A 23,312-nucleotide genomic window follows, 5' to 3' on the forward strand; every position below is an offset into this window, starting at 1 on the left:
ATGCTAAACTAGAACAATGCCATAGAAAAATGGGATACTCAATGTGGGCAGTAAGGCCAAGTTCCACAGAGATACAGGCATTCCAGGCTGGGAGACAACTGCCAAAATGAGCACTGAATTGGTAAGAGGAGGTACAAGTTGACACTTTCCTTTACTTGGTTGTTCAAGACACCTGAATGACTACCATATGCGAGGTAACAGGAGTTCAGGAAAATAAGGCACCTGAGGTCTGAACCCAGTGAAACAAATGATTAGAAAGGTATGTCTTCATAACTGGACCCACAAAGCTAGGATTCTATCCTGAGGGCATGGTGGAAGGGAACAAGGCACAGAAAAGTTTAAGGGAAATAAAAGTCACTTGTGTCTTCCAGGATTAAGCTGAGTCAAGGAAATTCCCAGGAACGGATTGAGGCCCTCTCCCTGATCCGTGTGCTCAAGCTCATGACAGCCAAGCTTCTCCCAAGCTTCCTGAGCTGCTTCTCTGATGAATTCATAGCAATTCGGCAGGCAGCTTGTGTGGCGGCAGGTGCCCTGCAGATCTGTGACAAGATGGTAAGTCAAGGCAGCATGTTGTCATCTTATCTGTTGGACCTGAAGAGAGTGTCAACATCTCTGCTGTGCTCGGTACACTCACTATCCTGTGGGAACGTGGGATGAGAAGTGACAGGAAGGTGAAAGGAGACACAGACCACATCAATTAGTAAGAAGCATTTAGCCTAGTGAGCCCAAACTTCAAGCCAGAGCATGCCACGCTCTCAAATCTGTTCTCATATCAGTTAACTAGCTTCCTAATACCTGGTCACTGATAGGATTGAGTTAGTGCCAATGGGGACTGGAGAGATGGTTCAGTGGATAAGAGCACTGGCTGCTCTTCCAGAGGACCTGGGTTCAATTCTCAGCACCCACATGGCAGCTCTCAACTGTCTGTAACTTCAAGATCTGACACCCTCACACAAACATAATACAGGTACAACGCCAATGTACATAAAATAAAAATAAATAAGTTACTTAAAAATTTTTTTTAAAAGTGCCAATGAATAGAGTTTACACTCCCTCAATATTAGGGGGAAGCTAGACAGAAGTATTCACAGGAAGTCTAGGTGAAGCATGGTGTGATCCTTGCACTTGGGAGGTAAGGTAAGAGACAGAAGTTCACGAATCTGGGGTAAGGGGCTGGAGAAATGGCTTAGCAGTTAAGAACACCAACTCCTCTTCCAGAGGACTCGGTTTCATTCCCAGCATCCACATGGCAGCTTACAATTATCTGTAATTCTAGTTTCAAGGGATCCAATGCCACCTTCTGGCCTCTGAGGGCATTGTACTACATGGTGCATAGACAAACACATGCAGGCAAAACACCCATCACATTAGAAAGCATTTGAGGTCAACCTAAGCTACAAAGTAATACAGTCTCAAAAGTGAGTGGGGGGGGGGGGGGAATCATTGGGGAGAAAGTTTTGAGACTAGGGGTACAATTCAGTAGTAGAGCATGTAGTTAGTGTATGTATAGCTACAGATCTACGTGCTAAGAAAAATACATAAGGACTAGACAATTCAGCTAGTTATATAGGCTGATACTTGGGGCTGTAGCCCATTAGTCACTAGAATTGATAGAAGGTTGCTTTTCCAGTTAAAGCATCCCTAGAAGTAAGTGGGGTCCCTGTTTCTGGTCCATTCTTACTCTGGTTCTTTCCACTCAACTTTTCTTTGTCTACTGCAGGTGCTTGAATGCCTCCTGAATCTGATGCACAGAGATCCCTACTGGAAAATCAAGGCTTTCGCCATTCGAGGTATTTCAGAAATAGTTCTAAGCCCTAGACTTGAAATACTTTCTTTGAGCTAACAGATACCTAGAAACTCTAGTGAGACAGCTAAAGTGTAGAGATTTTCTTTTACAGGTTTAGCTAATGATTCTAAGTCTAGGTCTGTTTAAACTTGTTAGCAAAGAACAAACTATACAGCCCCCACCAACAGAATTAAGGATAAGTTTCTAGTTGATATCCACTGTTGGATATACCTTGCCTTCCCCGGAGATTTCAACTATAGCACTTGTTAAGAGTCAAATCAGATTTAAGACAGTTACAAAGAGCTTAAAACTTGCTCTTCAGTGGTGGCGCATGCCTTCAATCCCAGCACTTGGGAGGCAGAGACAGGTAGATCTCTCTGAGTTTGAGGCCAGCCTGGTCTACAGAGCCAGTTTCAGGACAGCTAGGACTGTTACAAAGAGAACCTCTGTCTTGAAAAACAAACAAACAAACAAAATCTTGCTCTTCAGTTTTTCAGGCTTTTTTCTAGAACCTCTGTGCTGCTTCTCTTTTTGAAATAGTCTCTGATAGACCCCCTAGGAGAACAAGACCTAGGAAATCCTGAAAAATAATTGTGCCTTCCTCCCTGACCAGTCTATCTTAACTACTCTGCTCTTCCATGTCAGATCTGCCCCCAATCTAATTCCTGAGCAGGCAATCTTGTCTTTGTTTATATCCCAATAGGCAAGGACACGAAGAAACACTCCTCTTAGGGGTCCTTTGGAAGAACTATCCTAGTGCAGTCAGGCAGGGTGGTACACACCTCTAACTGCAGCCCTCAAAGGCAGGGGGATCACTGCAAATGTGAGGCCAGCCAGGGCTACACAGCAAGACCCTGCCCCAAAGCTAGGCATCAAACACTCCACATGCTGAACAGCGCTTTGCTAGCTCTCTAAAGTTCCTTTCTAAACTTCACTACTTCTCACTTTACTATCTTATGATTAACTGCCATCCCCCAAGATACTGTCTGCAATACTCAATTCCTTCTGGATGTAGGATATATCAACTTAAGTCTTCAATGACAGTGGAACATGCTTGCCCTGTCACCTCTACAGCTTTGGGACAGATTGGGCAAGTGAGTCCCCGGCTGACAGATCTTCTGCTCTGGGCTATCCACTATGAAGAATCACCAGATGTACGACTGGAAGCTTGCCGTAGCATCCTAGCCCTCAAGCTTCAAGGAAACCAGGTCAGGGACACCTTTCTGGATGTGCTACTCCTGGAGGAACACGAGGCTGTTCTTAAGTAAGCACTAAACCTCTGGTATCTGCCATGACCTCCGAGACTGCCAACTCTCCAATCCTTGAGCACTAAATATGTCTTTTCAGGCTAGGCGGGTAACAGTAAATCCTGCCATAATTAGACTGTCACAGCTCCCATAGATAATGTGTTATTTCTCTTCTTCCAGGGAGTTTTAAATTATTCATTTATCCAACAAACATTTATCTAGTAGCTACTGAGACAATAGAGTCAACAAAACCAGGGTTTCAATGCCATGTATCCCCACTGTAAGTGCTGTGCCTCCCTCCTCCTAGCCCTTTCTGTCTCAATCCTCCAATGCAGATGAAAGTCTACAGTATGAAGCTGTTGGTGACAATTAATGAAATGACATTTGGTTGACTTTCACAAAGGTGTTTAATAACAGTAACTGTCACTGCCTTCACATAAATACTCTGGAACTGCACAAGGGCCGTGTAAATTATCACATCATGTCTGCAGAGAAGACTCAGCTGACGAGTGCAGTTTAGGGTTTCTTGCCTAATTCCAAATCCTACATTGTTTAACACCATGCTTTCTTTTTAAGGACAGGGTAGAACAATCTTTCATACATTTCAGGGAAATTTACCAGGCAATGATGGCACTCAACTTTGAAATGGAAGGAAATCAAGAAATGCTTCAGGAAATCAAGAACAAGGTAAGTAAGTACAAACTGTGTTTTCAGGAGGAAATCCAGGGCTTCCAGGTTTTACTAATAAGCATGATCTAGTCAATTACTTTATCTTTTTTGTTTTGGTTTTTTGAGAGTTTTCCTATGTAGCTCAGAATGATTTTAATGATCTTCTTGCTCAGCTTCTCAGCTCCATGCTTGGCATAATCAAACTACTCTAAAGCTTTTTCCTCATTAATCCTGTTGGTTGCTTGCTTTTCTAAACATTTTCCCCTTAGATTGAAACACTAAGTCAAAAGCACTTGCTGACAGAGAAAATATTGAAGATGGAAGTGGCCATAAAGAATGTGAAGGAAAAATCAAGACGTATTTACTCAGAACCCAAGGAGGGCCAAGAACCACTGGAACTCCACACTTTCCTTGAAGACATTTTTGAGAGTAGGTTTCTTCTGGGCGAACCCACCCCTTGACTCTTCTTACCAGACGATCCGGGGACCTAGACACTGGGGAACTTCACAGGAGCCCTGTATGACTTAAGTCAGGAAGGCTACTCATCGTCCTTCCTGGTCTCCACTCACTGTCCCCACTCCCCAGGTTTCTATCCATCTGCAACTGTGTGTAACTTAAAAGGTAGCTCCATCTGAACTGAGTTTAAAAGGGCATAGTAGAAAAGCACAAGTCTTTAGAAAGACAAATTACTACTATGTGTGTTTGATTAAGCACCCCAAGAGACCCTACACATTTCATCTGTCAGAGTGGCCATCTCCGGAAAGTGCAGCCGGAAGGAGAACCATCATGTTATGTTCTAACTTAAGGAAAAAAATAACTTCTGAAAGCTCTCAACCTTAAAAACGGAATCTATGAGTTATGATGACATGATCTTAAGAGGCCTAGATACACTCTAGATGGTGAGGGGTCAAAAGTTGAACTATACCAAAATATACTTACAAAATCTGTAAGCAGTAACCTCAGGTCATTCAGCCAGGTGCCTACCAGCTACCACCCCAAACCCGGATCTTCTGCTTCCAAGTGCTCTTTCTGGTGCACCAGGCTCTCTTCCACCAATCATGAATATTGATTGAGAATATGCACTTGCCAGATTTGGGGAAGTTTCGTCCAACTGCCAGGGGAAAACAAATGAGAGTGGAAAGTAACTTGAACACCAATCTTCCCTGTGGCCAGCGTGCTAAAAGTTGGATGACTAAAGCCTATGAACGCATAACCAGGTGACATGACACTGTCCTCTAGGGAGCAGTGCCAGTCAGTCACTGACTTAAGCCAAGCACTGAGCAAATATAATATATACTGCAAAGCTGACTGCCAGTGGAAGCTTTTCCTTTAGGACTGCCCAGCTGGAGTTCAAGTAGCATAACTAAAGTGAGTAAACTACCTCCAAAGCTAATAAATGGTCCCAACCACTCTGCTTCTCTTCTTTAATGAGTGTGATGCTGAGGATGAACCCAAGGCACCACATATGCCAAGCATACACTTGCTCTACCTAGCCCTCTTCTTTAAAAAAGTTAATATACTCCTTTGACATCATATATCACATCGCCTTTCATCTCTGCCATATCTCCCTTATCTCTTCCTTGTCTCACACTTTTCAAACCATCCCCCCCACACACACCAAAAAAAAAAAAAATCTAGGCTTAGAAAAGAGAAACAATCTTTGGCGCTTTTTAATAAATCTTCTAACATTCATACAAACTTAACATAGTCCCCATCCCGTCCCACAAATTGATGAAAGAGAACGCAGAGAAGCAACTTCCATATAAAAATCCCTTAAGGTCTCAAGCAGATTGGCACAGCCAATGCCACACAACACATTGAAGGCCGCAGGGAATGCAGTTGGTACTGTGAAATGACAGGGGTAGTTACTTGTGCAGACACAGCTTTTCCCCCCTGCTCCAATTTCTGTTTACTTTTGTACCTAGATGAAGAGGTTCCTCCTAGAAAAGGGTCCGAGCTTTGCGACACTGAAGCAGCCATAAAGGTAAACGTAACCATACTGATGCTCAGCAAGGTAAGACCATGACTTCTTTAAGGGAGAAAAAGGTGCCGGCGGTGGTTCTTTCCAGCCGTCCTCTAGACACAAACTCAGACAAGAGGGGTCTTGGTGAGCAGCAGCCCCTTATCATACAGCATGGTTGCCAAGGAAAGCTGGCCTTCCACGCTGTCACAGGGCAGATCCCCTACTCTCACAAACTCTGGGTAGGAGCGAAGCAAGAGCTCCATGGCGTCAGCTTGCTGTGGGTCCATTTCCAAGCACTTGGGTTCCTCCAGATGATAAACGCGGGAGTTTTCCACCGTGTAGTAGAGGAACAAACGGCCTCCCTCACCCACCAGCCGAGCTATGCCATCCTGGAGCATATGGACTTCTGTTTCTGTGCTCAACTGGGCCCCCACATTGACAGGCTCTCCAGCCTCCCAGCGAACTGGGAGCCCGTGAACACTCAGTGCCCGTTCCCGATCAGTCAACACGGGGGGCAGAGAATCGTGGATGAAGTCTTTGGCTCTCTGGTCGGCCACAGCATCGACGGGAGCGAAATGTCCCAGGCGCGCGACCAAGACCCGCACCTTTTCCATGAAAGCTGTTCTTCTCGGATCCTTAGAGTCTGAATGCTGGGCCCCCATGTAATCCATGAAGTCTCGAGGCAGACCCCTGCGGAACTCCACATTTTCTTCTATTGCTGCTTGCACGGCCAGGGGCAGTACAGCCTCCAGGAAGTCACCCCATGTATTGCGCTGGAAGGTGGACACGGTGAGGTGTAGAGAGTGGACTCCATCCTGACATTCGGCTTGATGAATGAAGCCCCGAGGAAAATAAAGCAGGTCGCCAGGTTCCAGCACCGTTTGTAGCACCGGCTCACCAAGGTCCTCCTGGCTGAAGTTGGGACTAGATGTCAGAGCCAGCTCCTCACTTGGGTCCCGCGGTCGGTAGACACGCCAGAGTTTCCGACCTTCCAGCTGCAACACGAAAGCCTCAATGTCGTCGTAGTGTGGGGCAAAGCCCTGGGAGTTGGGGGGCGTGAGGTAAACGTTAGAGCCGGCCATGCTCCCGAACTGTTCCTGGAGCACGGCCAAAAACTGCCACACGGTGGGCGAGAAAGCCTGCGGGCAGAGAAGGCGCAAGGAGCAGCCGGCCTGGTACAGAGACCAGGCGGCGGCGGGCAGGGCGCGGCCCGGTGGGTTCAGGGTCTCCCGCCGCCCGTCGATGTAGCGCGCGGCGTCCAGATGCTGCCCGAACTGCACGTCCTCGTGGCGCAGCATCGAGTCCAGGTCGGCGGTGGAGAAGAGGCCTCCGTAGTAACTGGGGTCCTGCCGCCGCACCAGCACCGCCTCCCGCTCCCACAGGCGCCGGTAGAAGTGATCCGGGGGCAGGGGCGCCAGGAGCCACTCGAAGAGGCGGGCGGCGCGCCTCCGGCTGCTGGGGATGCCGTTCAGCTCGGCCAACACCTGCTGCAGCGGCGAGTCCCACGGCCGCTCCGCGTCATCCACGCGCGGGCCCGGAACGGGGGCCGGGGTCCCCAGGAGGCGAGAGACGGCGGGCCGTCCCTCCACGCGGCGCCGCACGGACACCGAAGCCGGCCGCTGCTCCGCCGAGCGCGAGGGCTCCCGCCGCTCGGCAGGCGCCTCCAGCGAGCCCGCGGCCGGCTCCACCTTGGAGGCCGAGGCCTTCCGTAGCAGCGCACGAGCCCTCAGCGCGGCCACGCGGGCCGCCGCAGTTTTCCGATGCCTGCGGATCCTCCGGGGCCTCGAGGGCAGGGCCAAGACCGACCCGTCGCGGGGCTGCGGCTGGCGCCGCCGCCTCCCCCGCCCGCGCCTGGGCAGCGCCGCGCCGTTCTGAAGCTCCTCCATGGCGGGGCAGTACAGAACCGGAGAAAGCCGGCCGGAGCCGCGCTCCTGCAGCCGCCGTGCTTGCTGGGAAGGGGGCGTCCCCTCCTGCCGCCCCTAGTAGGCCACGCCTACCGTCCTCCAGGGTCCTTTGGCTGGCCCGGTCAGCCGCCTTCTTCTAACTACGTGGTACGAGATGAAAAGGCTTAAAAATCCCTACCAGATAAAGACTCCTTGCTGACCGAGCAGTTTAAGAAAACAAGGCACGAGGCATTCCAGAAGAAAACAATTTCTTTCCTCTTTTTTGTTCGTTTGGTTTTTGGTCTCTCTATACGTAGCTCTAGCTAGTCCGAGAACTTGCTCTGTAGACCTCGTGGAGCTCACAGAGATCCGCCTGCCTCTACCTCGGGAGTGCTGGGATTAATGGCGTGCGCCACCATGCCCTGCTTCCTCCTTTTTCAGTCCGCTTCCTCCAGTCAATTTTGTGTCCGAAATTTTTGTTTCCCCAGTCGTTTTCTGGCAGAATGAATGAAGGCGAGTTTGATATTCTGTGTGAATCTCGCAGTTCTTACTGGTTCTCTTCCCTGCAGGAAATTTCATTATCGGCCAGGCGGTGCTAGCGCACGCCTTTAACCCCAGCACTCGGGAGGCAGAGGCAAGGGGATCTCTGGGAGTTCGAGACCAGCCTGGTCTACAGAGCGAGTCCCAGGACAGCCAGAGTTGCTACACAGAGAAATCCTTTGGGGGGTTGCGGGGGGGGGGGGGGAAGCAGAAAAAACAAACAACCCTAAACCTTCGTTGTTAAGCCTTTCTCCATTTCGTTTCCCTTTCTCCTTCCTCTATTACAAATCCTTGCTGGATATGGAGGTTCATGCTGTTAGATACCGAGAGAAGCCCCCAAAGAAGACCTCCAGCCACAAATGCAATAACAAGGGTGTTTTATTAATTCCAACGTTGGGGTGGCACTTGGTGACCCCCCAAAGAAAGTCACAAGCTTCTTTTTAGCGAACTTAGGGGAATTCCAGGGAGGAGGGATTAATCGGAGGCTGACTGGTGGAGGAAAGATTAGTCTGGGGGCTGATTGGTGGGAGGTCCTAGTGGTTAGGGACCTTCCTGCAGCAGGGTAGGGAAAGCTATCTTTAGCATGTGGAAATGGGGGGGGGCATCTGCTGACCTAGCAGAAGGGCTTTGGGGGACTACTGAGCCAGCAGAAGGGGTTGTGAGAGTGCTGGCCAATGGTCACCCATAAGCTGTGGTTTTCATGAGACATGCTTGCTCAGCTCTGTCCCATTCTAGTGAAGTGAAATTAAGGTCTGGCCTCTGTCAGGGCTCTGGTCTGCCTCCCCACCCCAGCCTTTTCAAGGCCTGTAATCCCAGCACTTGGAAGGCTGAGGTTACAAGGTGAGACCCTTGTGATTAATATTCTTTCTCTAAAAAGGAAGTTTGTCAGTGTTTTGCTACCTAATCCAGCCTGGCCTCAAACTCCAGGTCGTCGTCGTCTTCTTCTTCTTCTTCTTCTTCTTCTTCTTCTTCTTCTTCTTTTTCTTCTTTCTTCTTCTTCTTTCTTCTTTCTTCTTCTATTTATTTATCTATTATGTATACAGTGTTCCACCTGTATGTTTGCCTGAATGCCAGAAGAGGGCACCAGATTTTATCCTAGATGGTTGTGAGCCAGCATGGGGTTCCTGTGGGATTGCTGAGAATTGAACTCAAAATCTTTGGAAGAGCTGCCAGTGCTCCTAACCTCTGAGCCATCTCTCCAGCACGCACCCCCCCCCCCCCCCCCCCCGTCTTCTTGCCTTAATCTGAGATGGCAAGTATGTCCAGTAGGTTGTTTCTGTTTCTCTCCTCTTTTTCAAGATTCTGGCTTTTTGTAAGGGTGTGTGTGTGTGTATGTGTGTGTGTGTATCCACAGAGACCAGAAGGGAGTGCCAGATCCCTTGGAGCTGGAGTTAGAGTTGTTTGTGGAATCCTTTCTCTGGTCCTCTGATAGAGCAGTAAACGCTCTCTAATCAAGGAACTGTCTCTCCAGACCCCAGCAGACTCCGCTTCTGCATGCCTTCTTGGGGGGCAGGTGTGTGTGTCTAGCATGCCTGCTAGAATAGAGTTCCTGATTGGGGCAGGGTGGCAGCAGGAGTTAGGTATTTTAAATGATTTCTACATACACCCCATGGAAGCTTAAGTGAATTGACTGGCAAGCGTGACATAACATTTCAACAGAATCTACAATCACTAAAGAGGCAAGCCTCTGGGCACAGCTCCCCTGTTAGTCCCCGCTTCCTGACTGTGAGGAAGTGTGATTGGCTGCTTCCTGCTCTGTCAACCACGCCCTCCCCTACCAGGGTGGGTTGTAAGTCCACGTCAAAACCCCACCTCCCGAAAGTTGCTCTTCAGGTATTTTTGTCACAGACAGGAGAAAGTTACTGTGACAAAACTCACAGAGAACTATATCAGACGGGGCCATCGCGAGAGGCTGGGAAGGGGCCGACACAGCACAGAGCAGTGGAGACTTAAAGCAGCCAGGGCCCTACCAAGTTCTGTGCACTAGTAGAAGGCTGCGGGGGGCCTAGAAGAAGGGGCCTCAAGAGGAACAGCCTTCACTTTTTAACAACCATTGTTATTGCTTTTTAAATTTAATTTAAAATATTTTTGGGATTTATTTCATGTGTATGGGTGTTTTGCCTGAATGTATGTCTGCACCACATATGTCTAGACGAGGGCATCAGATCCCCCTTGGAACGGGAATTATAGTTAGTTGTGGATTTCCAGGATACAGTCAGGATGCTGGGAATCGAACCTGGGTACTCTGAAAGAGCAGCTAGTGCTTTTAATGGCTGAGCCATCTCTCTGGGCCCTGTCTTCCTTTTTAAAGTGTGTGTGTGTGTGTGTGTGTGTGTGTACTCACATGTGGGTGTGGAGGGCAGGGGTCAATGTCGGGTATCACCCTTTGTCACCATTTTCCTGTTTTGAGATATGATGTCTCCCTGAAACTGGAGCTCAGGGGTCAGGAAGACTGGCTGGAGGTCCTCATGTCTTTGCCTCCCCAATGCTGGGCCTACAAGCCTGGCTTGTCCCATGGATGCTGAGGATCCAAACTCAAGTCATCATGCCTCTACAACAGGAGCTCTGCCAGCTGAGCCACACTCTCCCAGCCCCGGGAGCTTCTTTCCTAGGTGACATAAAGGCTGAGTGTACTGGAAGAATCCTGGTATTAGGTCCCCGGGGTGGATGCAGATAAAGTGCGGATCATAGGTGACACTGGAAATTAGATTCTCTTTTCAAAAAGAGTGCTTTCCAGGTGACAAAGGACAAAGCTGAAGTGAACCTGGGAATCTTCCGGGCTTCTCTGCTTCATAGCTGAGGAGCCTGTGTTTAGCGACTGGAAGACGCAAAGTCTGTCATTTCCACATGCTGTACAAATATCTTCTCCTCCCAGCCCTTCCTGTGACCTCATCCTTTTCTTTTCTGAACACGTTGTGATTTCCTTAAATAAAGAGTCTTGCTGCTATCTCTGTCTTCTCATTTCCCCTGTAGCTGGGAGTTGCCTTTGGGGACCTGACTTATCTTGAACTTCATCACTTTTCCTGTGGCCTCACTTAGTTCTCACTACAGAAGCGGCTATTAATAACTATTTCCATAGGTGTCTGTCATTGAGCGACTTGAAATAATGTCCTGAGTGTATTGGGGAGGTTGTTGCTGTGAGATGAGCTCTTACTCTATAGCCCAGATTGACTCGGAGCTCACTGTGTAGCCAGGCTGGCCTCAAATTCATGGCCCTCCTCACTCAGCCTTCTCAGTGCTGGACTATAGGCAAGAGCCACCACACATGGCTCTGTAGTGTTTTTATAAATGGGGCTAGGGAGAGGGAAATCAGGCAAAATAAGACTTGCCCCAGAATTTGTCTAGGGCTCACGTGTGCCAGTATAATATATGTATATATGTGTTCCTACTTACATCTCTACATAATATGAAAGAATGGGGGAGCCATTATATCATGGTACTCTAACAGTGATTATTATTGTTAAACCCTAATATAAACTTTGGAGGACACGCCACCATTATCAAAACTCAGCATTATGTTTCATCAAGCGCTTCTACTTCCAGTAAAGCTATCTTTCCAAAACATTCACCCAGGGCTGGAGAGATGGCTCAGCGGTTAAGAAGGAGTGCTGCTCTCTTAGGGGACTGGAAGCTTGGTTCCCAGCACTCATGTAAGTGGCTCACAACTGCCTGTGACACCAGCTCCAGCAGATCTGACACCCTCTTTTGGCCTCCAGAGGCACCTGCACACGAGTGCACATACCTACACATAGTCACACAGACACATGCATTATAAAACATATCTTAAACAAATTAAAGAATAAAAATGTAAAACTTCATTTCTATGGTATGCACCTATAGTTTCAATTACTTGGGAGGCTGAAGAAAGAGGATCACATGAGTTCACAGGTTCCAGACCCACCTGGACAAAATAGTGAAGCCCTGCTTCAAATAAAATTCTTATGTGTGCCGGGCGGTGGTGGCGCACTCGGGAGGCAGAGGCAGGCGGATCTCTGTGAGTTCAAGGCCAGCCTGGTCTACAAGAGCTAGTTCCAGGACAGGCACCAAAGCTACAGAGAAACCCTGTCTCAAAAAAAACAAAAAAAAAAAAACAAAAAAAAATTCTTATGTGTACAAATACATGAATGCTCGTTGCTTATAGTTCAAAACTGTGCATTAAGCAACAGCCCAATCTTATGAAGGCATTTTCCCCATTGATATTCCCTTCTCAGATGGCTAGCTTGTGTCAAATTGACATAAAACTACCCAGGATGAGCAGGCATGGAGAAGTCAGAGGGCAACTTGCAAGATTCAGTTCTCTGTTTCCACCATGTGGATACCAGGGATCAAACAGAATGATAAACAAGCTAGCCCTTCAAATCGGCATGCAAATGGTCAAACTTTGTTACTGAGCAACTGGGGCCTCTTCTCCACATTAGGTTGGCCAGAGTCAAGGGAGACAGTCTTCTAGCTTCTTATTGAATTTAATAGCTCCTAGCTACTCTAATAACCTGGCTTAAATTGATCTGCTTTCTCACTCGAGACTGTATGTTAATATTTCTCTGCAGAGGGTGCTGCCCAAAAGCCCGAGTCCCTGGCTAAAGAGTCCTGTTGTACAAATCCCCACACAGAAAAGTTGCTCACCATTTTTCAGAGATCTACGGACTGCCCGGGAAAAAAGAATCGAAAAGGGGCCCTTCGGATCTGACCCAGATCTTTCTAGCTGGGCAACTTACTGAGAAGATTGTCTTTCAGTGCCAGTGAAAGTGGGGAAAAGTTGATCCCATCTAGGCTGAATGCTTCTCTTGGGCACTCTCTCTCTTCCATTGATACTGTACAATGTCCTCACTATGTTCACAAAGATAAACTATTTTATCAATCAGCTTTACTATTATTGTTATTATTTTCGTCATCATCTTAGATAGGGCCTTCTACTTAGTCTTGGATGTTCTGGAACTCACTCTGTAGATCAGGCTGGCTTCAAACTCACAGAGATCCACCTACCTCTGCCGCCCAAGTGCTGGGATTAAAGGCGTGAGTCACCATATCCAATTTATTATTTTTGAGACCAGGTCTTGCTATGTGACCCAAGCTGGACTGGAGTTTACTATATAGGTCAGCCTGAATGTGAACTTGCAATGCTCATGCCTCAGCCTCCAGAATGGCACTACAGGAATGTGCTACCATGTGCTACCATGCCCAATTATTCTAGTTCATTTTATAGTGGGGGGAGGGGAGGTTACTAGAGATTGAATATAGGCCCTCACATGTTAGAAGACAGTTCTCTACCACTAAGCTACAAACCTAGCCCTGCTTTTACTTCATATATGTTTGTGTGTGTGTGTGTGTGTGTGTAAGATGGGATCTTAACTGTTGGGGACTATTATTTTAAGGTGTGTGACTTTTGTTTACGCTACATTTGTTTAACTCTGTGAAGCTGTGTTACTGTGCCTGTCTAAAACACCTGATGGTCTAAGAAAGAGCGGAACAGCCAATAGCGAGGCAGGAGTAAGGATAGGCAGGGCAGAGAGTGTAAATAGGAGAAAAGAGGGGAAGGAAGAGGAGCACAGCAGCAGTAAAAGAAGCAAGAGAACAAGGAGGGAAGGGCATCAGGGGCCAACAACCCGGCTACACAGCAAGCCACAAAGAAAGAAGTAAAGAAAGGTATAGAGAAATAGAGAAAGGTAAAAGCCCAGAGGCAAAAGGTAGTTGGGATAAATTAAGAAAAACTGGCAAGAAACAAGTCAAGGCTGGGCATTCATAACTAAGAAAAAGCCTCTGTGTGTGATTTATTTGGGAGCTGGGTGGCGGGACCCCAAAAGAGAAAAAAAAAAACACACAGCACTTAACTACGTAATCCTGGTCTGGAATTCTCTATGTAGACTTGGCTAGCTTCAAAAGATCTACCCGCCTCTGTCTCCCAAGTGCTAGTATTAAAGGCATGTGCCAACCATACCTGACCCTTTTTAACTCTTCTGAAGTTTGGAGACAGTGTTTACCCAGTTGTCCAGGCTGGCACTGTTGACCTCACTCTGTAATCCAGGCACATTTTTGTCTTGACCTCCCTAATAGTTGGAGTTACAGAACTGTGCCACCAGGTTCGGCTTGCTACTGGGCTTCTCCTTGTGCGCTGTTTACACGGGATTAAAGAATGCTGGCTCCACACTGAGCGACAGAGTATATTTTTCCACACACTTGGAAGGTCCCATCCTGTATACATGTCAGACCTGTAAATGTACTAGAGTAGAAAGAAGTATAAAAGACTCAGAATCTTTCACAAGATATACAAGTTTCTCATGGAAACCTAGAGGAGAATCCTGTTTGTTTAAGAAACCTCCCAGGTGAGTGTGTGTGTGTGTGTGTGTGTGTGTGTGTGTATCTGTGTCTATGTCTATATGTGTGTGTATGTCCCCATGTTCAGTTTTGTTCTACAGAAAGTTCCTTAACTGCAGTCCACAGGGAGCTATAAAGGGATATCACATGACCATTACAAAAAAATAAAAAGCCAACACAACCCCATCACACTGCACTTCTGGGTGTGAGCACGTTTAGATTCCTAGGATACAACTCCAGAATTTCCCAAGGCTGGCTAACAGTTCTCATGAGTTCTCTTCAGTATATGTAATGCTTTAAAGATTTAGGCATAGGGTGGGAGGGAGAACTGGGGTTGGGATATAAAATGAATTTTAAAAATTAGTTAAAAAAAAGATTTAGGCATTGAGGAGCAGCTGAAATCTGTATGTGTCAGAAGATGGAATTCTATAAGTACACTTGATACCCAAAATAACCGTGGAAAAGGAGAAACTCAGAATACAAAAGAGGTGTGAATCTAGCTCTTTTTCCTAAATACTGATTGCTATTTATACCCGAAAAAGCACTGAAACATTCAGCAATGGAAATAATGGCAGATGGCCGGGCATGGTGGCTCATGTCTTTTATTCTAGCATTTGAGACGCAGAGGCAGGTAACGCTCTGTGAGCTCAAGGCCAGGTAGGCCTGCTATTGAGGCCCTGGCTAGAAAGAAAGGTAGGAAGGGGAGGGAAGAAAGGAGTGGGGATGGAGGGAAGGAAATAAAGGCAGTGTGAGACAACCCCTCCCCCTCCACATTTTCTCTTCTGGTAGCACTGTCAGCATTAAAATATGAAAAGCAATATTTTCCCTCTGTGAACTCTTTTTTTTGGTTTTTCGAGACAGGGTTTTTCTGTGGCTTTGGAGCCTGTCCTGGAACTAGCTCTGTAGACCAGGCTGGTCTCGAACTCACAGAGATCCGCCTGCCTCTGCCTCCCGAGTGCTGGGATTAAAGGCGTGCGCCACCATCGCCCGGCTTGTGAACCCTTGACTATGAACCATGTCAGGGGAGAGCTGTAGGAAATACCAACTAATGGCTTAAAAGAAAATCTTTTACCTCCTTCGATCCTTTAAAGTAACCCAAACTCCTTTTATTTTTAGTGCTGACCTAGGACTCCAGCCCTCTACTGCTCCTGGACTCCAGACCCCGGGCCCGCTAAACAAAAGCTGAGGAACATTCCCACTTCCATGTTTTTAATCAACTAGTTTATCCATTTCTTCTGAATGAAATCCTAACTTGAGACATGCCATCACATACAGTATATCAAAGTTACTTCCGCATCTAACCTGAGGATCCCAGGCTCTGGCTCCCAGGAGAGATCTGAGACAATGCTTGATTCTGTGGGTGTACTTTCTCAGCCCGTCTATCTTTGAATCTGTTGCTTAATAGTGAAAGGGCTTTATTGTGTACCCTTTGCATTGCTGGCAAGAGCTTGAGAGCTAAACTGAACTCTCCAGTCTGGGAGGCAGCAGGGCCCTACAGAGGGTCTCTTAGGCCATCAGCACTATGGGAGATGAAGCAGGAACAGAAGAAACGGCCCTTGTTCTCGAGGAGTTTACAAGGGGTTTTATAATACACACATGCAAGATTCTTTCAGGACAATATGCTCAGTCTAGTGGGACTTGTGAGGCATAGAGCAGCTGTGCTAAAGGAGGGATCTGGGGAGGAGGGCTGTAGGGAGGAGGGATCTGGGGAGGAGGGACCTGGGGAAATCGTGAGAGCCTGGGAGCTTTCGTCAGATCTGAGACTGAAAGATTTAGACAGCAGAGCTAGGAGAAAAAAACCTTCCAGGTGAGGGGAGGGAAAGGCTGGGGTAAGTAAGCCAATGGCTGCCTCTTTCTCCTCTCTGGCTTCCAGCGTTGTTCACTTGTATCTTTACAACAGAGGAGCTGGGGTTCCTGTGCCTAACCCTCTTGGTTCTGCATATCTCTTCATACTAACAAAATGTGACCATTCCGAAAGGGCCTACCTCTCCTTGCTGGCTGATTTTCTTTGCTCATAGAATGTGTCCATCATTCTCCTTTTCATCCATTCTCTCCCCCTCTTTCCTTTCATCAGGTCTCAGGTTGACTAGTTGAGTGGCTCGTCCCTAACCTGATAGAAAAAAGGAAGCTTCTGTTTGGCCCAGCATGCAAACCACAACAATCACAGAACAAACAAACAAACTGTGTGTCTTCTTAACCTGGATCTAGGAAAAGGAGCCCATTTTAAACCAAGATTTGTGTTTCTCTCAGTTTGTACATTCCATCTAAGTTCTCAGGGAATCACTTCAGCAGACGGGATCGATGGAGAAGGGTCGGAGGGAAGAAAACACGCGTGCGAGAACCAGCTTTCGTCTTCCCACAGTTTCTTATGGCTATCAGGTCATCACGTTTGGCAGCAAGCACCTTTCCTACTGGGTGACCTCACTGTCCCCTACTCCATTGTTCCTTAAGGAATGGCCTTACCAGCAAATGTTCACTAAGTTCACCATGGGTGTGTCAGAAAATAGAAGATGGGCTGAGCGTGAAACTCAACAGAGTGTTTGGCGAGCATGCAGGAAGCCCTGGGTTTGATCCCCAGCATAAACACAGCACAGTGGCATTCGCCTGTAATCCTAGCACTCGGGAGGAGAAGGCAGGAAGGTCAGATATCTAAGGTCCTTCTAGGCTACAAAATGTGCTTCAGAGCAACCTCATCCAATAATACATAGCGAATTCTAGGCCAGCCTGGTCTACATAAGATCCTGTCTCAAAAATAAACGAAGCATATATTGAGGAATGGTGGGTAGAGCTCTTGCCTAGCATGTATGAGGCCCTAGGTTCAACCCCTAGAAACACACACACACACACTATATCTCATAACAAAAATCAGAGTTTTTATGTAAACTTTCCCCAGAGCTGAATGTTGGCAATTAATTGAAAAATATTGAAAACACTGCCAGCTAGCACTGAGCCAGAAATAGCTGTGGGCCAAAGTCAGTCCTCTGGCTGAGTTTGTGGCCTCTAATATAGCCTTTTCATAGGATGATTACTAGAGCATTGCTTGCTTGGCTGAACCTTAGTTCCTCAACCTGCTCCTACATGCTGCCAAGAGCCAATCAAACATTCACCATAAAATTCGGGGAAATTATCCTAGCAATTACTTAAGTGTGGCTTCGGCAGATTTTGGCCTGGTCCCTATGTGTGATTAAGAGATGCAGCCTCCCTTCCTGACCCAGGGAGCCCCGTTCATTTCCTGTGTCCGCAATGAGCTTTATTTTGTACCGGATAGGCTTGGAACAAATTCGAGCTTCTCTGTCCTTCCGATGTCACCCGTCCTCTGAGGAACCCTGTGGGAGGTCAAGTTAGCAAAAGGTCCCAGATAGCAGGGTTTGAACCCTCTGTTTTCCTTTCCGTACCCACTAATGCCTAGCAGATAAGTGTCTCAGATATGTAAGTGGTTAACATTTTTCTGGGCCTCAATAGTGGACCAATAATTTAGTTTCTGATATCTCTAATATATTTCTGATCTCAACACACACACACTTGAATGTTTATCTTGTAGCAATTTGATTCAGAATTAACCTCACAAGTTTAAAACTCATCAAGTTTAAACTCATGAGTTTACAGAAACTGTCAGATAGCCAGTGCCTATCTTAGCCTATGCTCTCTCACCAAACCCAAGCCATTTGCAGAGCTTCAGCTGGGTCAAGCCTTACTGTCCCATACTTAAAACTGCTATATGAGGAAGCTATTCGGAGTATATCAGACTTCTAAAAACCTCTGCAAACCAGGCTGTGGTGGTGTACATGTTTTAACCCCAGGACTCAGGAGGCAGAGGCAGGTGGATCTCTGTGAGTTTGAGGCTAGCCTGGTCTACAAGAGCTAGTTTCCAGGACAGACTCCAAAGCTACAGAGAAACCCTGTCTCGAAAAACAAAAACAAAACAAAACAAAACAAAAACCTCTGCAAAGACAACATCAGATGGGGGTATATAGGAAAATCAAGGCCAAATTTTCTCTGCCTACTAAGTGACTTTGCAGCAACTACCTAACTCTTTGGGTTTTACTTTCTTCAATTATATAATGAGGAGAATAATAAATAGTTATTCATGGGCCACAGCAGTTGTTCACAACCTGGGTCCATAAATGTGTGAGTGTTGGGAGCAGTGAGACCCTAGATCCTGAATTTCCTGTAATCCCCTGATCTGAGTGCCTACAGCCTCTCTGAGCATGAGACCTTCAGGAGTTCCTGATAGCAGGAGAGTGGTTTCTGATGGGTTTGGCTGGGGCGTGGCTATCTCTGTAGAATCTGCCCCTGAACACAATAAAGGGGGCAATCTTGGGGAATTCAAGGATGACCCATGTCGCTGTCTCTCTGTCTGTGTGTGTCTGTGTATTTTAAGCTCCAGCCCCTTGCCCAAAGCTCGGTAACTGGGTGCCAGCTCACAGAGCGCAGACACGGGGGCGCGATGCACGGCATGTGAGTGTGTATATGTGTGTGTGATATGTCTGTGTATGATGTGTGTGTGCGTATGGTGAATATGTGTGGTGTGTGTGCATGATGTGAAGACGTGTGTGGGTGTGTTTTGAGATACGGTCTCCTGTAGCTCAGGCTGGCCGTGAACTCTTGATTTTTCTTTCCAAGTGCTGGAATCACAGGTATTACGACCATGTCCAGCTTCTGGTTACATGTTAAAGTCACTTTTTAAAATGTCACTGCTAGAAAGATTTTTAAAGCTGAGAGATGAAAACAGAGATAAAGACAGAGAAAGAGAGAGAGAGAGAGAGAGAGAGAGAGAGAGAGAGATTGCCTGAGTTACACTCCTGCAGGTTAAAGCAGAATCTCTCAGAAGGTGAGATCCAGACATTAGCATGTTTCTCTTTTATTGTTGTTGGGTTTTTTTGTTTTTTTGTTGTTTTTTTTTTTTGAGACAGAGTCTCACTGTGTTGCTCTGACTGACCTAGAGCTCGCTCTGTAGACCAGGCTGGCCTGGAACTCACAGAGATTCCCCTGCCTCTACCTCTGGAGTGCTGAGATTAAAGGTGTGCGCCACCATGCCCTCTGTTAGCGGGTTTCAGAAAGCTTCACAAATCATTCTAATCCACAGCCAAGTTCGAAAGTTGCTGATGAGAGCTAAATATTGCTATGCTCATAAAACCGGCTGCTCTGTCACGGTCTAATTATTTACCCCAATAACTAAATTTTCAGCCAGCTATTAACTTATACTTTTGGCCCATGTTATAAAAATACACCACTAGATGTCAGTTTGTACATATAAGTCACTTCCTGGTGGCTTTCTGGTTGTCTGTTCTTATGGTAACAACTAAATCCCATCCCATCAACCATTCCTCTGTGACCTAAAGTGGTCAGATACTGCTCCAGTGACTCCCCCACCCCACCCCGAGACAGGGTTTCTCTGTGTAACTGGCTGTCCTGGAACTCACTCTGTAGACCAGGTGGGCCTTGAACTCACAGAGATCCATCTGCCTCTGCCTCCCAGGTGCTGGGATTAAAGGGGTGCGCCACCACTGCCCTGCTGTAGCGACTCTTAAAACATGACTTCTAGTTGTAACAAGCCAAGTAGATACTCTCTCAATCACGAGGAAAGTGAGATTGTATAACAAGTCAGAAATGGTGGCGGTGCACACCAGCAATCCTATCAGGCATGAGGTTGAAGCAATAAGGGCCCAAGTGTGAGATTAGTGTGGCCTACACTGCAAAGTCAAAGTCAACCTGAACTACTTAGATGTCACCTCAAACAACAACAACAACCAAACAAACGGGACTGGAGAGATGGCTCGGTAGGTCAAGTGCGTGTTCCATAGCTTGAGGATCTGAGTTCAGTTCCCAGAATCCGCATAAAAGCTGGGCAAGGCAAAGGCAAGGGCAGCCTGCATCTGTAGTTCCAGGCTTGGGGCTGTAAAGACAGGAGGGTCCCTGGGGCTTGCTGGCCAGCCACAGTCTAGCCAATCAGTGAACTCCGATGTAAGTGCAAGCCCTTTGAGTCTTACCCAGGAGTGCTGGCTAGTTTTGTGTCAACTTGACACAAGCTACAGTCATCAGAGAAAAAGGAGACTCAAGTGAAAATTTGCCTTCACAAGATCACACTGTGGGCAAGCCTGTAGGGCATTTTCTTAGTGACTGGTGTGGGAAGATCCAGGCCACTGTGAGTGGTGCCACCCCTAGGCTGGTGGTTCTGAGTTCTACAAGAAAGCAAGCTGAAACTGACAGTGGCGCACATCTTTAATCCCAGCAATTCGGAGGCAAAGGCAGGCAGCTCTCTGAGTTTGAGGCCAGCCTGATCTACAGACAGAACAGCCAGAGCTATACAGAGAAGCGATAAAATAAAATGCTGGGCCATGGTGGCGCATGCCTTTAATCCCAGCACTCGAGAGGCCTCTGAATCCCTGTGAGTTCGAGGCCAGCCTGGTCTACAAGAACTAGTTCCAGGACAGCTAGGACTGTTACACAGGGAAACCCTGTCTTGAAAAAACAAAATAAATAAATAAATACAATAAAATAAAGTAGGCTATGCAAGCCATGGGGAGCAAGCCAGTAAGCAGCACCCTTCCACAACCTCTCCATCAGCTCATGTCTCCCGGTCCCTGCCCTGCTTGAGTTCACTGCATTTGATGGCGAAGTGTTAAATGGAACCGTGAGTGAAATAAACCCTTTTCTACCTGAGTTGCTTTTGATCATGGTGTTTTATCACAGCAGTAGTAACCCTAACTGAGACACGAGGGTTGGACGTATGCACCTTTAAACCTTTAAACCCAGCACTTGGGAGGCAGAGGCAGGAGGATCTCTGGAAATTAAAGGCCAATCTAATCTACATAGTTTCAGGCCAGCTGTATCTTACAGCGTGAGATCCCCATTTTGTTTTTTGTTTAAAAAAATTACGCCAAAAGCAATCAAACAGATACCTGGCATTGACATCTGGCCGCATACACACAAACATATAAACACAGACAAAACCCTGTGACTTGTACAAGAGTACCCAGGAAATGACTCCTGTAGCTCATTCTGAGACTTGGTATGTATATGTATAGGTTCTGTGTAACAACGGAAAAGCCCTATTTGTTCTGATGCTGTGACTTGGAGTGACTTCTGCCTAGGGCAGGGCGGGTAACCACTGAGCACCTAGTTCTTATCTCCTGGACATGTGCATCTTTCACCCATGGATGCATTGAAAAGAAAAAGCTGCTCAGGTTGGCCTCCTCTAAAGAACAGAAATACTGTTTTTCTAAGGGAGTGAAAAATTACTCCTTTGTTATTTTGGTTTTTGTTTGTTTTGGTTTTGGTTTTCTGATACAGAATTCTCTGTGTAGCTTTGGAGCCTGCCCTGGAACTGGTTCTATAGACCAGGCTCGCCTTGAACTCACACAGATCTGCCTGCCTCTGGCCTCAGGAGAGCTGAGATTAAAAGCATGTGCCACCATAGCTCAGTGAAAAGTGAATCTTAAGGTTCCTGATATGGCTGTTTCACTAACTTCAGTCACTAGAATAAAATATAGTTTAAAAAACGTTTTAGAAGAGCCAGACAGCCGGGTGGGGGTGGCGCACGCCTTTAATCCCAGTACTAGGGTAGCAGAGGCAGGCAGACCTCAATGAGTTCGAGGCCAGCCTGATCTACAGAGCTAGTTTCAGGACAGCTAGGGCTGTTACACAGAGAAACCCTGTCTCAAAAACCAGAAAAAAAATGATGTAGGGTGTTCTTCTGTATATGTGTTGCTTTTTGTTTTGGTTAACAAATAAAGCTGTTTTGGCTAATGGCTTAGCAGAGTAAAGTCAGATGGGAAATCCAAACAGAGATGGAGAGAGTGTGTAGGTGGAGTCAGAGAGAGACACCTTGTAGCTGCTGAAGGAGAAAGATACCAGAACATTACTGGTAAGCCACAGTCTTGTGGCAATACATAAATTAATCAAAATGGGTTCATTTAAGATGTAAGAACTAGCTAGGAATATGCCTGAGCCATTGGCCAAGCAGAGTTGTAATTAATATAGTTTCTATGTGATTATTGGGGTCTGGGTGGCTGGGAAACAAAAGTACAGTCTCCATTTAAAATATATATGTATGGCTGTATATACATCCATATTTTAAACATTTATATATATTAAACATCTAAGTATATTTTAAAATATAGGTTTTAGAAGATTTGTTTATTTTACTCTGTATAAGTGTTTGGTCTGTATCTATGTATATATACCTCATGCATAATCTGTGCCCTTGGAAATCGAAAGTAGTATGAGAACCCCTGGAGCTGGAGTAATGAATGGTTGTGAGTGCCATGTGGGTGCTGGGAACTGAACCAGGTCCCCTACAAGAGCAACAAGGGCTCTTAACAACTGAGCCATCTCTCCAGTCCAAAAATGGTTTTTTCACCTACTAGATTGCTAAGAGACTCGAGATCTCTTAGGCTGATGTCTTACCACTATCTAGTTTTTATTTATATCCTTAGCAATCAACTATTGGCCTAGGGAATGTACTTAATTTAAGATGTTTTTATTATCCTCTATTCCGTGTGTGTGTGTGTGTGTGTGTGTGTGTGTGTGTGTGTGTGTGGCACAAGCCAGAGGACAACTTTCAGGAATCAGTTCTCTCCTTCCACTGTGGGATCTAGGGATTAAAGTCAGATTGTCAGGGTCTTGCAGCGAAGAGTTTCATTCACCTTGACATCTAAGGAAGTGTATAACTCTGAGTCAATAAATATTCCCTGAAGAAAATAATGGCTATTAAGCTGTTCAAGATGAGCCATGGGTATGTATGAAGAAGTCTACATCTCTTCTGAGTAAGCAACCCTGAATACTTCCTTCTACAAGTAGTAGTTCTTTGTTCTAAGAGCCTCTGGCTCATTCCAGAGGTGGGAAGGACTCACCGACCTTAGAGGAAAACTCTAATTGAGCCAGAGAGCCGAAGACTAGGACACTGCGTG

The 23,312-nt window shown here is 46.6% G+C and overlaps 2 protein-coding genes across 2 annotated transcripts in view; one reads left to right on the forward strand and one right to left on the reverse strand.

The window, feature by feature from the left end:
* Heatr4 (HEAT repeat containing 4) overlaps positions 1–12,920 on the forward strand; it is a 37,408-nt gene extending 24,488 nt beyond the window's left edge. Inside the window, exons 11-17 of the mRNA XM_041658219.1 lie at positions 372–552; positions 1,721–1,790; positions 2,861–3,050; positions 3,642–3,720; positions 3,972–4,131; positions 5,628–5,686; positions 12,636–12,920. Coding sequence (XP_041514153.1) covers positions 372–552; positions 1,721–1,790; positions 2,861–3,050; positions 3,642–3,720; positions 3,972–4,131; positions 5,628–5,686; positions 12,636–12,806 — 910 coding nt within the window. The 3' untranslated portion in view covers positions 12,807–12,920. The remainder of the gene's footprint in view (positions 1–371; positions 553–1,720; positions 1,791–2,860; positions 3,051–3,641; positions 3,721–3,971; positions 4,132–5,627; positions 5,687–12,635) is intronic.
* On the reverse strand, positions 445–7,796 carry Riox1 (ribosomal oxygenase 1). The gene is made up of 2 exons (XM_041658217.1): positions 4,642–7,796; positions 445–638 (listed from the first exon to the last, which is right to left on the reverse strand). The coding sequence occupies exon 1, from the start codon at positions 7,549–7,551 to the stop codon at positions 5,791–5,793; it is 1,761 nt and encodes a 586-aa protein (XP_041514151.1). The 5' UTR covers positions 7,552–7,796; the 3' UTR covers positions 445–638; positions 4,642–5,790.
* Positions 12,921–23,312: the final 10,392 nt, after the last annotated feature.

The sequence above is a fragment of the Microtus oregoni genome, unplaced genomic scaffold, assembly GCF_018167655.1.
Source record: "Microtus oregoni isolate MIOR12 unplaced genomic scaffold, Mior012 000009F_ref0000495, whole genome shotgun sequence".
Classification (NCBI taxonomy): Eukaryota; Metazoa; Chordata; class Mammalia; order Rodentia; family Cricetidae; genus Microtus; species Microtus oregoni.